General features: G+C 45.1%; 1 protein-coding gene across 1 annotated transcript in view; it reads left to right on the top strand.

Annotated features, from left to right (window-relative positions):
* csmd3b (CUB and Sushi multiple domains 3b) overlaps positions 1-16,736 on the top strand; it is a 3,002,015-nt gene that overhangs the window by 2,692,777 nt on the left and 292,502 nt on the right. Inside the window, exons 32-33 of the mRNA XM_070874966.1 lie at positions 5,473-5,586; positions 8,809-8,904. Of these exons, the coding sequence (XP_070731067.1) occupies positions 5,473-5,586; positions 8,809-8,904 (210 nt within the window). The remainder of the gene's footprint in view (positions 1-5,472; positions 5,587-8,808; positions 8,905-16,736) is intronic.

Below are 16,736 nucleotides of genomic sequence, written 5' to 3' on the forward strand. Positions count from 1 at the left end.
CATTTGTTTTCACCACCAGATCCTTCCAGTCTGCAGCAGGAGACATAGCTAACATCTTGCAGTTTGACATCCATCGCTGCATCCAGGAGGTCACAGAGGCTCTGTACTCCAGGAGAAGGGACTTCCTTGTCTTCACTCTGAACAGAGAGAAGCAGGAGGAGCATGCATGTGGCTTTGCCAGGATATTGGGCTTCCCCATGGTGCAGGGCGCCTTCGACTGCACACACCTGGCTTTGTGGGCACTGCACATCAGTTCTGAGATGTACTGCACCGCAATGGCTACCACTCATTTAATTTGCAGTTGTTGTGCTGTATTCTGGCAGCAGTCATGGTGCCTTCATCCTGCGGCAGTCCGGTGTGCCAGCATTCTTCCAACCAACAAGTCAAACCCGGGGGTGGCTGCTCAGAGACATGGGCTATCCAGTCTACAGCTGGCTGATGACTCCCCTCCGCAACCCCACTCGAAGTGGCCAGCATTCCTATAATGAGAGCAATGTTGCCACAAGGAACTTCATCGAGCAGACTATTGGGGTGCTAAAGGAACGGTTCCACCGTCTTGACCACTCGGTAGGAGCCTTCCAGTACACAGGGCAGCAGGCATCCCATTTTGTGGTGGTTTGCTCGTCCTCCACAACTTCGCTATCCCATCATGAGGGTGCAGGCCTTGCCACCACGGGTTCTGCAACCACCTCAGGTGGAGCAGGATGGGAGGAGGCAGACAGCAGATCCCCGTTCCAGATATCCGTGAGTGCCTCATCAGAATACTGATCCCCTGGAGAAACATCAGATCCCCGTTGCTTATCACTTTCCACCTTACCATCCCTCTGTCACAGAACATCACAGCGTCCTCTTGGACACAATGCTGAAATGAAAGCCACCACCAAACGCACATTCCAAACATAATTTATAAATTAATCAATCCAAAACTACATAACAAAATCTACTAATCACCCTTGTGAATTTCCTTAGTGCCTGTCTTTCATGTTCCTTTGCCTGCCCTAGTGCTCCTACGCAGCGCTACTCCAATGGTTGTGGCATGGCTGCAGGAAGGCTGCTGACTTTCCGTGGGGGAGATTACAGATGGCTTTGTAGGATGACCTCGAGCAGGCCTAGAAAGCCCGGCTGTAGACTACTCCACCTTGGCATGGGCGCCAGCATTCTGTGCTGGTTGGCTGAGAAGCAGCAGCAAGGATACTGGTGAAGTGGCAGGGGTCCTGAGAGAAGACAGCAGGTTCTTGGTCCACGGAGCCAATGCCACCTTCTGGTGGGCTTAGCATTCCTAGCCATCTGTTGGAACACAAATTGCTGGACTGCTATGAGACCCTGCAAGGCCCTTTCCACACATGTAAACCCAGTCACGGTGGCATCAGTCTGAGGTTGCTTGGCAGCAAGCTGAGCTTCATGAGAGCAGTCTGAGCTTCCACTGCAACACTCTGATGTTGGCCCCCTCCACTTGTGCTGCAATGGAAGCTGCAACATCACCATCACACCCAGCATCATGGTTGGGTCCACAAGTGTTCTAATGGAGATGCCCATCACTTCCAGTCTGGAAATCATTGGCTCCGAGCTCCACGCAAAGCCCTGTGTAATGCTGAAGCGGATTCCTCCATGCTCTTGACACTGACAAGAGGCTCTCTGGCAGGCCTGCCATTGCACCAAGCATATCTATGTGCATGCCCATCACCCTTCTTCTGAAGGCCGCCCAATCAAAGTCATCACCTGAGTCCTGTTCAACAGAACTTGCATACAAACACACCCTCAATGGAACTGGCACCCGAGCTACCCTTTCACTCTGGCCTGGCTGTAGCTCACTCATGCCCAGTGACTCAACACATGCAGATCCCACCTCTATACTACCCTCTAAAGTACGTGTAGTGCCATTTTCTCAGCGGTGCCCGGGAGTGTCAGATCGAGTGATGGTGCCTCTTCTTCTCCATCACCTTCCTCCTCTCACTACATCAAGGACAAGCTCGGCTTTTGCCTGTTCTGGGTATTTAAAAGGAGAAAGGTACAAGGATTGAGTTGTGGTGAGGGGAGGCAGACTTACACCATCAGCAGCTTGTAAATAAGAAGAGATTGTGCCATGAAGGGGAAGTGGGATGTGATGAGAAGGATTAGTTATGAGTGTACCGTCATCAGCAATGCTCACCACAGCCCTGCCAATTATCCACTGCACTGTCTCCTCCAGCACATTGAGGTTCTAATGATGATGGGCTGCCCTCTTCCTGTCTGCTGCTGCTCACACCTCTTATGCGCCAACTTGGCCTGCAAGAGAAAGGGACGTGTGTCAGTGCATTTGGTGCAATGTGTTTGGGTGTGGTGCCTGTCATGGTTGAATATCTTTCACTGTGTGCAAGGTGTGAGATGTGGGCGTGAGACATGCAACAGTGGTAAGTGTGTGAGGGTGAGGTGATGATATGGTTATGATTACTAGATATTGTTGGTAGGTGAATGATGGGGGCGTGGTTACACTTAGCAGTGAATGGTGCAGTTGGTGGGATATTGCATTTGAAGATGCATTCACTCACCTTGACGACTCGTGTGAGGTCACTAAACTTCTTACTGCACTGGATCTCAGTCCAGGAAGCAACATACTTGGCATGGACGGCTTCTATTATCTCCTCCCACTGCCTTCTGACATGCTGCCTGGAAGGCATCCCGCCCTCCTGCAGGGAACAGTCCTGTCTCCTTTTCTGTGCCCCAGGACCAAGACCTCCAGTGCAGCATCAGAGAATCTCCTTTCACTTTCTCTTCCCTGTTGAGCTATTGCTGCATGCAAAATGACAATGAGGTGCTTCTGGAACAAAGCAACTCCCTTTTCAGAAATGCAACTTTAATTGGCCAATAGACCGCACCCTATATTAGCCAACTCTCTTGATTGCTAAGCCAACCAGCAGCGTGTTTAGCGCTGAGCTCAGCTCTCCAATCATTGTAATGAGCAGGCAAAACAAATTATGCGTGCTGCCTGCACTACTTTGAATGGGCACGAGCCCATTTTCTGGCCTGATCGAATTTCACCCCAGAAAACTCTTGTAAATTTGTAACATGAAAGAGAGGCAATTTTATTCATCCTAAAGCTTTTCTCTTAACTCAGAATGATTTTCTGTCACATTGCTTGATTATAACTTTTTTTCAACAATATCTTGACATACCAGAGTAAACATTACAAATTCAGAAAGAACTTTCAACCTGTTATCGACAATGTATTATTACAGAAACAAGTAGAATCCACAGATCCCTGAAAGTAGCAGGCCAAGTGGATAAGGTGGTTAAGAAGGCATATGGAATGCTTGCCTTTATTGGCCGAGGCATAGAATATAAGAGCAGGGAGGTTATGCTTAAATTGCATAATACTTTGGTTAGGCCACAGCTGGAGTAATGCATGCAGTTCTGGTCATCGTATTATAGGAAGGACGTGATTGCACTAGAGAGGGTGCAGAGGCGATTTACTAGGATGCTGCCTGGAATGGGGAATCTTAGTTATGAGGACAGATTGGATAGGCTGGGTTTGTTCTCATTGGAACAGAGGAGGTTGAGAGGAGACCTCATTGAGTTGTACAAAATATTGAGGGACCTGGAAATAGTGGATAGTAAGGGCCTATTTCCATTGTTGGATGGGTCTATTATGAGGGGTATAGTTTTAAGCTGGTTGGTGGAAGTTTTAGTGGGGATTTGAGCAGGGGTTTCTTTACACAGAGGGTTGTGGGGATCTGGAACTCGCTGCCTGGAAGAGTGGTGGATGCAGAAACCCTCACCACTTTTAACAGATGGTTGGATATGCACTTAAAGTGCCGTAACCTGCACGGTTACGACCTAGAGCTGGTAATTGGGATTAGACTGACTGACCTTTTGTTGGATGGCGCAGATATAATGGTAAGTACTGTAGGGAATCGAATAAGGCCAGGGTGATCTCCTGGACTAGTTTCGATCTCCTGGATGGGTCGGAGAGGAATTTTTCCAGATTTTTTCTCCCTAAATTGGCCTGGATTTTTATCTGGTTTTTGCCTCTCCCAGCAGATCACATGGCTCCGGTTGGGGTGGTGTGTAGAATGTTTCAGTATAAGGGGTGTAACAGTTGTATGAGGCAGACTGGTTGGACTGGGTGCTCTTGCCTTTCCGTCATTGTACATAGTTTTATATGTAACCTTTAGAGCTGCTGACCAAGGGCAGTGCGGCTCTTTGTCGGCTGGCGTGGACACAATGGGCCGAAATGGCCTCCTTCTGCGCTGTAAATTTCTATGTTTCTATGTTTCTAAGAGACAAACCTACCCGTGCAATATTTACTGTGAAATTTGAATAGGAACAGGAGTAGGTTATTGAGCCCCTGTTACTCGATTCATTGAGAACACGGATGATCTGTACACTAAATTCAATCACCTGCTTTAGCTCCATATCCCTCACTACCCTTGTCCAGTAAAAATCTACCAATCTCAGATTTAAAATTATTAATTGAGCTAGCATCTTCTGTTTTGTGTGGGAGAGAGTTTCACACTTCTATCACCTTTTGCGTGCGTAGTTTTTCCTAACTTCTCTCCTGATTTTAAGGTTATGTCCCCATTTTCTAGACTCGCACAACCAGTGGGAAAAGTTTCCCTCTATGTACCCTTTCAATCCTTTCAAAATACTAAAAACTTCTGTATTCCATGGAATACAAGACTAATTTATGTAATCTCACCATCATGATCTAATCCATGTAGCCCTGGTAACATTCTGGTAAATCTGCACTACACTTCTTCCAAGGCCAAAATATCCATTCTAATTGTGGTGCCCAGAACTGTACACAGTAGCCTCGATGTGGTCTAACCAAGGCTTTGTATAGCTGTAGCAAAACTTCCTCCCCTTTTGTATTCTAACCCTCTAGTTATAAATGCTAATGTGCCATTAGCCTTTTTGATTATTTTATTGTACCTGACTTCTACATTTTAGTGATCTGTGTACATGGGCCCCTAAATCCTTTTGGACATCTAGGGACTGAAATTCATCCCCACTGGAAACGGGTCGCAACTACCGTTTTTGTAGTGATTTGGCCGTCGCACTTGGACTTCATCAGAGTGATTGCTGAGAATGTCGACTAGCACAAGAAACATGCCCCTAATCACCATCCAGAACACAGTTGATGTCAGTCAAAATGATTTTCAAACAATGTTTTAAGTGATTTGCCTTTTGAGACGCGTTGAAAATGCACACCTGAAGACGAAGACTTGAGGCTCGCTCCAAATAGGTCTAGGTCAGTTCCATATCTGCCTCCATTCCCAGGCATGTCCCACTTCCCACAATTTTCACCTGGATCAATTCCAAGATATGCTCTATACAATTTGGATGAAATGGGCTCAATGGGAACAAATTATCTCTTTTTTTCTTCTAACTTCCTTATGTTTCTTACTTTTAAGTAATGTCTGGCATATTAAATGAGTAAAACTCTAATTTCTCTTTTTTTTCTCTCTTCTGATATCTATCCTGCTCCTGTGGCAGTGGTGTTTGGCCAGTTTGTGTTTTTCCAGACTTCCCTGCATGATGTTGTTGATATATTCGATGGACCTACTCAGCAAGCTTCACTGTTGACTTCGCTGTCAGGGTCACATTCAGGTGAGAACAGCTATTGGTTTCAGATTTTTGGAGTCTATTTGTTTTCCAGTCACTGTCCTCTTTTATTTATTTTAGCACTATTACCAAACATATTTTGGAAAATATACTGGCGAGGGCAAGTTTACTGTTTCTTCTGGGTTTTTGATGCTGCTAATTATAACAACTGCTGCAGCACATCTAAGTGTACGCATCTGTAGTTTTAAGAGCACATCGCAATGCTTATTGGATGTAACTAAAACTGGCTTCTCAACAGTAGCACCTGTTCAATTTCAGTGGGGCTTCTCCTGATTGTCCGCTGTGCCTTTGGTGGAAAATCTGCAGAAACCGGAGTGAAACAACCTAATTGGTATTTATACTGTCTCTTTGGGGTTCCTGCGGATTTTTCATTGAAGTTACAGTGGACAATCGGGGACCTCTGCGGAAGTTAACGCTGCAATTTTTTTTAATCTGAAGAAGTGGAAGGGAATTCCAACTCTGACTGAAAAAGAGTCAAATTACATATTGATCCTTACTCCACTTGCACTAATTGTTAGTGTACAATAAAGTGCATACGCTATATTATCATGTCTGTACTTGTGTTACTTTGGCACTAATTTGTCCCAAGGTACAAATGGAAATGAAATAACTGTTTTCTAAGGCAAGCTAATTTAGCACAAACTACCAGATGAGATTAAAATGAAACCATTATAGTTTGGGTCAATCTTTAAAAGTGTTCAAAAATATTATGAAGAAGCACCCAGTATACCTTGACTTCCAGTTAATGTAGACACCACTCTCCATGTACACACAAGTTATCTTGACCCTTCAATACACATTTTTCCTGGAGTATACATAACTGTACCATTAAACATAATAAAAGCACCAGATAACCAAAATGTAAATAACTTTACAAAATATACATATGTAAATTCTGAAAAAATTATGCTGGACTACATGCCGATTTAGACTTGCATATTGATTCAGTACTTTCAAGCATGCCTAATACCTGCTAAAACAGCATTCAGTTGTCAAAATCAAAGGACAACAAATGGTTTGTGATGGTGGCATTAGTAACTGATAAAGGGCAAAGGAGCAAAAAAAAATGGGCAGTGTTATAAAATCCTAGTTGCCCTTGTAATTTGAAAACCTTGGCTCAAATACAGTTGAAGAAAAACAAAGTAAAGGTTCAAAATCAGTTCTGGAGGTCTTAATCAGTGGACAAAATAGCAAAGCTCGAATATCATATTCTGGCAGTTTGACCTTTGAGATATTTACTGGTGAAATAGTGAAGGACAGATTTAATAAGATCCAATGAAGGACAAAGACGACAGACTTTTTTTTAAACTTACATTTGGACCTCTACATAAAGACAATATGCTGAATTAATTATGAAAAATATAAGCAGGCTTTGAAATAGTAGAGCCTTGCATTCCTAATGACTGGTAGAAGGCCTTATTGGCTTTAAAAATAAATGGCTTTCTGTATGGGCTATTTTTTGATAGTAAGCGTGACCTTTATTTAAATATTTAACTTTATTGCTAGTCAAAATCTGCATTTTATGCTTCAAACCACGGTTTAATTTAGGTCATGATCAGGAGAGACCAGACTACAGATTGGAAAATATGGATCAGTTTAAAAAAAATGTTGAGGCTAAAATGAACCATTTCTGCAGTAATTTTAATGGGAATCTGCTGGAATGGTTGTAAACTCAGATTGAGGGAGGGCAAGGTTTCTGGGATGACCTTGCTCCTACATGACAATTGGCAGGAGGTGGCGGGGGGCATGGATTCCATAAGTCAGGAGATCCTGGGCTCTGGCCTCTCAGAGACCAGGCATAACTTTAGAAGCCAGTAAGATGGCCACTTCAAGGGTGGAAGTGGGCCCCACAGGAATGGGGAGTCAAGGCTGGATTGTGACCTCGACGCTCCAAGAATCCAAGTATATTTTTAAAAATATTTATTTAATCGTTGCCCTATTACAAAGGGGCCACTGGGGTCATGCAAAATGTTATCTAGCAACCCTCAGAACAGGCAAGTTACATTGGGCCTTCTGGTCTGAGGGGCAAAGTTGGTGACTATGATGTGTCCCTAGAGACATGGGCACTCCCTGCCCACTGCTTATTAGGAACCCTTCCCTAATCCCACATACTCCAGTGGAGTCAGTGCTGAAGGGCAGGTATAGGTGCAATCTCAGTGTAAGTGCCAGCATCATGGCCCATGAAATTTTAGGGCCTTTGTCTTCAATCTCAGGGAATTTGGACAGTTTGAGTCTTGTCCTACTGTGGATAAGATTAAATCCATTTTATAAAAAAATGATAAATTATGCAATTAATTTGTATACTCACAGGAGTGTTAAATGCTTCAGTTGGCTGTAACATTCATTTGTAATATAATGACCTTTTTTTGGTGGTTCAGCTAGATGTTGAAGATCCCATGCACTATTCAAAGAACAGGGTGTTCCCTCAGTGTCCTGATCAACATTCGTCCTTCAACCACTGCATTTAGGGTTAGGTTATTGATCTAAATTTCTGGGATCTTGCTCTATGCAATTTGGTTGCCATATTGCTGTATGTAAAAGTTAATCCACATCAAAGTAATTTTCTCTATATGAAATGCTTTGGGATGCAATAAGGCACTGCATCAATGGAAGTATTATTACATCTCAAGGGGAAATTCAGCAGTGGGTAGCAATTACTGCCAACTCATTCCAATTTAAACAAAATAGCCACGGAGCATTAAGCACTACGAGCATGCAGGGTGGTGGCTAATCACTAACTAATACTACTGGGGAAGTAAATTCACTGCCAACCAAAATAAATTACATTCAAAAGCACCGACGTGTGAATTATAGTAGCGTGGAACTGTTGTTTCACCTTTTGCCCCTGGGCTTGTCTCTTTGGATGTTGAGTTTCAATTCATTCCCAGCATCAGAGAACATATATTTATCATTTTCTGCACAATTTGCTGTTAATATTAATGACATGAAAAGAAACAGGGTAATTGAAATATTTTTCATTTTATTAATATGTGATTTTTCTTCATATTTTTCTAAATGTAATGCTTGTGCTTGGTGTGTTTGTCAAAACTAAAATAGAAAATATGGTGAAAAATCTATTATATTACATATATGCTGGTTACCAAAGTGTCTTAGAAAAGTAAAATATTTATTTTTGAAGTGCAGTCAGTGTATTGAGTTATATTTCATTTGTATTGAATAACTATAATTCCATACATTTTTTTTTAGGAGAGTCCCTCCCTTTAAGTTCCGGTAACCAGATCACAATCAAGTTTATCTCAGTTGGTCCTATAACAGCCAAAGGATTTCACTTTGTTTATCAAGGTAGGTTGATGAGTTGTAAAATATAACTACAGCTTAAAAATAATAGCCACTTTATCGAACAAAACATGGAGATCTTAAATCATTTTTCCAACAGCAAAATATAAATAAAATACTTGTTGGGAAGGAAGTCCAGTACTTCTACCAAGCAAATTTAGGATTGATGTTAGGAAGAATTTCTTCAAACTAAGAATAATCAACACTTGGTATAGACTTCCAGGGCGAATAATAGAGAAGAAAACTTTTAAATTATTCAAAAGCCTGTTAGATGCTTTGCTGGAAGATCTGTCTTTCTAATGGATGAGTTAAGATGGGCCAAATAGCTTTCCTTGTCTCTGCTTATTTAGTGATCTTGTGATAATAATGCCAGAAGGTTTGAATTTTCCTGTCTTCACTAAGCTAATTCGACCTGTTCTCAGCTGAGTCACTGGATAGCGCACTCCAGAGGTGCAGAATATTTAATTGATAATGCCAATCCTTCTAAACATTGATCATGACTATCCTGTTGAATTGAAGCAAGTATGGTAGTTGGCGATGTAATGTAAGATTTAAAAGGGTAATGATTGAAATTGTTTACCCAAGCATAGGTGGGATATTACAGTGTCATCCTTGAGATGGTGCAGAAGCAAGCAACAAGGATGATTCTAGGTGTCAGGTATTTTAATTCACAGGAAAGTTTATTGCCATCTTTTCTTCAGGGAAAAGAGGAAGCTTAGAGGTAACTTAGTGGAGGTTTTTAATGATGAAGAGAATAGGCAAAACTACCCTGATTTAATTGTTTAACTACCAGGAAACATGAGTTAAATTTAGGAAATCAGGAATTAGAAGGGCACCCAGGTGGAACTTTTTCATCCAGAAGGTAATAGAATTTGAAATAGCTGGAGTGTTGTGTCCAATTCTAGACATTACAATTTAGGAATGACGTGGAGGTTTTGGAGAGAGTACAGAATAGATTTACAAGAATGGTTCCAGGGATGAAGGATTATAGTTATGTGGATAGACAAAATAAGCTGGGCTTGTTCTCCATAGAGTAGAGAAAGTTAAGAGGAGATTTGATAGAGATGTTTAAAATCATAAAGGATTTAGATAGAGTAAATAAAGATAAATTGTTTCCAATGGCTAAAGGGTTGATAACGGGAGGACACAGATTTAAGGTGATTGGCAAAAGAACCAGAGGCGACATGAGGAAAAACTTTCTTATGCAACAAGTGTTTAGGGTTTGGGATCCACTGATTATAAGGTGGTGGATACAGATTCAAGAATAGCATTCAAAAGGAATTAGATAAATACTTGAGGGAGAAAAAAAAATGCAGGTATATAGGGAAAGTGTGGGGCGTGGGACTAACTGAATTGCTCTTCAAAAGAGCCGCTGCAGATTCGATGGGCCAAATGGCTTCCTACTATTCTATGATTCTATGAAATAAATTGCAGGGAATACCATTAAAGTGGACGGTAGAAATGGCCAATAGAAATTGATAAGTCCTTACTATACAGTATAAATGCACACGAGGCCCATGCTTGAGAGAAGGTCAGTCTGTGACCTGTCCTTTATTCCTTAGCACTCAAGTGATGAAAGTGGGTGGAGCTTCCCCTTTTATACCTGAAGTTCCAGGTTAGGAGTGTCTCCCACAAGTTCACCACCGAGTGGTCATTGTTCTCACAGTGTACAACTTAGGTCAGATTATACAAGGGTTACAATGCTGGTTGAATACATGACAGAAATATTTCTGGAGAGGGATTGAGAGATATCGGATAGGGGGGATGTTTTCTACTTTTGGAAATGCAGATGCCAAAATAACCAAAGTAAAGGTGAGATTAATGGCAATGACTGGAATGATGATTACTTCCGTTTTCCACTGAAAGAGTTTGCTGTGCAGGACTTTGATCTTACTGGTAGAAACCTGGATAATCAGGACTGATTCCTTGAATCTCGAGTGGCTTAATAGTCATTTAACAAATCAAATACTGGCCAAGGACATTAATCCAGTTATAAAGAGATGAAAACTGTAGGAAGTTAAGCAGAAGAGCAAATTTGTACAGCTTGATTCACTGACTTAGCAAATTCTGAATATTGATTTATGTGTGTAACCAAGTTCTGAAATCGGAAACAAAGAGCAAGTGCTAGAAATTGTGTGCATTGTATTGAGAACAATGTTTCAATTAATTTCTTGGCTAGTTCCAACTTTCTTTGTTCTTGCAATTTCTTATTTCAATATCCAAACCTTGCGATTTTCAATTTCCCATGAGGGAGAATAAAATATACAGTTGAATGTGCATCAGGACCTTTACACAGTTTAATGCTTTTTTGATCAAAGTGCCCCGAGCTTAACGCTGCTCAGCTGAGTAAAGTGCCACTGGCGCAGAAGACTGTATAAAACCCAGTGTAATTGATAGGGTGGATTGCTAGTCTCCAATAGAAACTGTGCTCCCTGGCCACCAACAACAGTTCTTAACTATTTATTGCAACAAGCACTGCAAAATCTATGTTGAACAAAAACACTGTCAAAGAGTTTAAGCCACTCCCACCCTTGAATGCTCTCCAGCTCAGCAGGCGAGCTAATTCCTATCTGGTCGTTTAACTTTCCCCGGCGGAACACTGTTGCATCTTTCTCTCATCAACATCCTAGGCAGTCCCTCGGAATTGAGGAAGACTTGCTTCCACTCGAAAAATGAGTCCTTAAGTGGCTGAACAGTCCAATATTAGAACCATAGTCCCTGTCACAGGTGGGACAGATAGTCGTTGAGGGTAAGGGAGGGTGGGACAGGTTTGCCGCAAGCTCTTTCCGCTGCCTGCACTTGATTTCTGCATGATCTCGACGATGAGACTCGAGGTGCTCAGCGCCTTCCCAGATGCACTTCCTTCATTTGGGGCAGCCTTTGGCCAGGGACTCCCAGGTGTCAGTGGGGTTGTTGCACTTTATCAGGGAAGCTTGAGGGTGTCCTTCTAATGTTTCCTCTTCCCACCTTTGGCTTGTTTGCTGTGAAAGAGTTCCATGTAGAGCGCTTGCTTTGGGAGTCACATGTCTGGCATGTGAACAATGTGGCCTGCCCAGCGGAGCTGATTGAGTGTGGTCAGTGCTTCAATGCTGGGGATGTTGGCCTGGTCGAGGACGCTAATGTTAGTGCGTCTGTCCTCCCGGGGGAATTGTAGGATCTTGCGGACCCAAACTAGAACGCATTGACATGCAACTACAGACGTACACCAAAGAGATCATCCCAGTGCTAGGCAGTGCAATGTTGGTGGCCACACATAACGGATCTCAGAACCGGCTGCCACTCTGAATTATCCTGGGAAATGGTCCCGCTCTTTTGGGGAGGAGCTGGCTAGCCAAGATGAACTTGAAATGGGGGGATGTGCACGCCATTTCATCTTTGGAGCGAAGTTCATACAAAAGTTCGAGTCATTATTTCAACCTGGCATCGGGACTTTCAAAGGCACCAAAGTAAGGATACATGTCACTCCGGATGCCACACCAGTGCACCACAAAGCCAGAGCTGTGCCGTATGTGATGCGGGAGAAAATTGAGAATGAATTGGACAGGTTGCTAAGAGGGGGCATAATTTCGCCCATTGAATTCAGCGACTGGGCAAGCCCCATCATCCCTGTTCTAAAAATGGATGGCTCGGTCAGGATCTGTGGCGACTACAAGGCCACCATCAACCGAGTGTCCCTTCAGGGCCAATACCCACTTCTGAGAGCGGAGGATCTTTTTGCCACGCTGGCAGGCAGCAAGCTATTCACCAAGTTGGACCTCACTTCGGCCTACATGACCCAGGAACTGGCTGAAGAATCCAAGCTACTGACCACCATCACCATGCACAAGGGCTGTTTGTCTACACCAGGTGTCCGTTTGGCATTTGTTCAGCAGCCGCTATCTTTCAGAGGAACATGGAAAATCTGCTTAAATTCATCCCCGGAACAATCGTATTTCAGGACGACATCCTTATCACGGGTTGAGACACCAAGGAACACCTCCACAACCTGGAGGAGGTGCTATGCCGACTAGACCGGGTAGGCCTGCGACTAAAGAAGTCCAAGCGTATGTTTTTGGCCCCAGAGGTCGAGCTTTTGGGCAGGAGGGTTGCCGCAGTTGGGATCCAGACCACCGAATCCAAAATGGAGGCGTTCCGTCGTGCGCCCAGGCCCGGCAGCACATCAGAGTTGCGTTCATTTCTGGGGCTCTTGAACTATTTCGGGAACTTTCTGCCGAACCTAAGTACATTGTTGGAGCCGCTACACGTGCTCCTGCGTAAGGATTGCAATTGGTTTTGGGGGGACTGTCAGGAACGGGCTTTCAATCGGGCATGGAACCTACTTTGTTCTAATAAGTTATTGACCCTGTACGAACCCTGCAAGAAATTGGTTTTGACATGCGATGCATCATCCTATGGGGTTGGGTGCGTGTTGCAGCAGAGTAATGATAAGGGCCAACTCCAACCTGTGGCTTATGCCTCCAGGTCACTCTCCCAAGCAGAAAGGGGATATGGGATGGTTGAAAAGGAAGCACTCGCATGTGTCTACGGGGTGAAAAAGATGCACCAGTACCTTTTTGGCAGAAAGTTCGAGTTAGAAACGGATCACAAGCCGTTAACATCCCTGTTGTCCGACAGCAAAGCTGTCAATGCCAATGCATCAGCTCGCATACAGCGATGGGCTTTTACGCTGGCTGCATATGACTACACCATATGGCACCGGCCAGGCACCGAAAATTGCGCTGACGCGCTCAGCAGGCTTCCACTGGCCACCACTGAGGGGGCAGCGGAGCAAAGCGCCGAGATGGTCATGACTGTCAATGCCTTTGACAGCACAGGCTCCCCCATCACAGCCCACCAGATCAAAACATGGACAAACAGAGATCCCCTCCTATCTCTGATTAAGAAATGTGTCCTGACTGGGGATTGAGTGCCCGCACACGGAGCATGCCCTGAAGAGGTCAGACCGCGTCACAGACGGATGGATGAGCTCTCCATCCAAGCCGACTATCTACTATCGGGCAGCCGGGTAGTCATGCCCCAGAGGGTTAGGCAAGCTTTCATCAGTGATCCCCACAGCGAGCACCCAGGCATCGTGCTTATGAAGGCCATCGCCCGGTCACATGTATGGTGGCCGGGAATTGATGCAGACCTGGAACACTGTGTTCGCAGGTGCACGACGTGTGCCCAGCTGGGCAATGCCCCCAGGGAGGCCCCACTCAGCCCGTGGCCCTGGCCCACCAAGCCATGGTCACATATTCACGTAGACTACGCGGGCCTGTTCATGGGAAAAATGTTCCTCGCTGTTGTTGATGCATACTCGAAATGGATCGAGTGCATCATATTGAATTCATGCATGACATCCACCACAGTGGAGAGTCTGCGTGCGGGCTTTGCGACCCACGGCTTGCCGGACATCCGAGTTAGCGACAACGGCCCATGTTTCACTAGCTATGAATTCCGGGAGTTCATGTCAGGTAATGGCATCAAACATGTCAGGACAGCGCCATTCAAGCCGACTTCCAATGGACAGGCGGAACATACAGTCCAAATCATAAAGCAAGGCATGCTCCGATTCAAGGACCCTCCCTTCAATACCGTCTATTGCGCCTCGAGAATAGTGTAATTGATAAAGAGGGGAATAGGGTTGTAAAGTCCTGTCCCCTCAGTACAGATTCACACGAGTCATGTAATGAAGTCAAGGTCACTCTGGACCTGCACCTTTATTTCAAAGCTCTGGAATGCTGCACTTGCCTGAGACCTCTCCTTATATACCCGTCTCTTACAAGTGCACTCCTGGTGGTAAGGTATGCTTGTGGTTACAGGTCATATCTTATTACAGTCATGTACAGCATGTTAGGATACAGTTATATATAATAATGTAAGATACATGACATCACCCTCCCCCAAGGTCTTATTGTCTTTATAGGTTCAGTCTCTCAGGTGGTCTACGCTCTCGCGTGGAGCGTCCGAGTTGTGGTTCAGTTGTTTGCCTTGGCGTCTGTTTTTCTTTGGGTGTGGTTGCTGGTATCTCGCCTGGGCTGTCTGTTTCGATTGGTGTGATTGTTGTTGACTTGCCTGGGCTGTCTGTTGGGATTGCCCTTTCCTCAGGTTGTTCCCTCTGTCTGTCCACCAGGTGTGGTGCGAGTTCCACATTGTAGTCTGCCTCTGGTTCCGCAGTGTTATTGGTAAATCTGCTTTTGACTTGGTCAACATACCTCCGGCAGGTTTTGCCATTGTCCATTTGTACCACCAGTAGCCTGTTTCCTTCCTTGCCCGTTACTGTCCCTGCAAGCCATTTGGGTCCCCTGCCATAGTTTAGTACAAACACTTTGTTCCCTATCTCATTCCATCTCCCCCTCGAATTTCTGTCATGGTACTCAGTCAGCTTACGGCGCTTTGCCTCAATGATTTCGTGCATGTCTGGGAGGATTAATGAGAGCCTTGTTTTTAAAGTCCTTTTCATCAACAGTTGCGCAGTCAGTGAGTGCGGACGAGATCAGTATGCCAGCAGCAGTCGCGACAGGCGACCCTGCAGCGTGGGGCCTTTGATTTTAAGCATGCCTTGTTTAATGATTTGCACTGCTCTCTCCGCCTGGCCATTGGAGGCCGGCTTGAACAGTGCCGTCTTGACGTGATTTATGCCGTGGTCAATTATAAAGTCTTGGAATTCTGCACTGGTGAAGCACGGACCATTGTCACTGACCAATATGTTAGGGATTCCGTGCATTGCAAACATGGTTGCGAGGCTCTCCACAGTGGTGGAGGTTGTGCTCGAGTTCAAAATGGTGCATTCGATCCACTTTGAAAATGCATCTACAACTACGAGGAACATTTTGCCCATAAATGGGCCCGCATAGTTTACGTGCACCCCCGACCACGGTTTGGTAGGCCAAGGCCAGGGGCTCAGTGGAGCCTCCCTGGGGGCATTGCTGAGTTGGGCACAAATGGTGCACCTTCGGACGCAGAGCTCCAAGTCCGCGTCAATACCAGGCCACCAGACATGGGATCTGGCTGTGGCCTTCATGAGAATGATCCCCAGGTGCTCGCGGTGGAGCTCCCAGACAAATGCCTCTCTGCCTCGCAGAGGCATGACTACTCGGCTGCCCCACATCAGGCAGTCTGCTTGCAGTGATAGCTCATGCATGCGCCTGTGAAAGGGTTTTAATTCCTCGGGGCAGGCATCACGAGCCTCTGCCCAGTCAGCAGTTAGGATACATCTTTTTACTAAGGATAACGTGGGGTCGCTGGCCGTCCATGCTCTGATTTGGCGAGCCGTCATGGCCGAACCTGTGGACTCAAAGGCATTGATTGCCATGACTATCTCACAGTCCTGTTCGTCAGACCCTTCCGTGGTCGCCAGGGATAGCCTGCTGAGCGCGTCGGCACAGTTGTCTGTGCCTGGTCTGTGTCTTATGGTATAGCTGTAGGACGCCAGCATGAGTGCCCACCGTTGAATTCACGCTGAGGCGTTGGCGTTTATTGCCTTGCTCTCGGATAGGAGGGACATGAAGAGCTTGTGGTGGGTTTCGAATGCGAATTTGGCCCCGAAAAGATATTGGTGCATCTTTTTGACACCGTACACGCACGCAAGCGCCTCCTTCTCTACCATTCCATACCCGCGCTCCGTCTGCGAAAGTGACCTGGAGGCATAAGCTATGGGTTGTAATTTGCCCGCACTATTGCCATGTTGCAAAATGCACCCGACCCCATACGCTGACGCATCGCATGTGAGAACTAGCTTTTTACCTGGGTCAAAGAAAGTCAAAACACTGATGGAACACAGAAGGTTGCGTGCCTTATTGAAGGCGCGTTCCTGGGCGTCCCCCCAAAACCAATCGCACCCCTTCCTGAGTAGCACG

This window comes from Pristiophorus japonicus, chromosome 1 (assembly GCF_044704955.1).
Source record: "Pristiophorus japonicus isolate sPriJap1 chromosome 1, sPriJap1.hap1, whole genome shotgun sequence".
Taxonomy (NCBI): Eukaryota; Metazoa; Chordata; class Chondrichthyes; family Pristiophoridae; genus Pristiophorus; species Pristiophorus japonicus.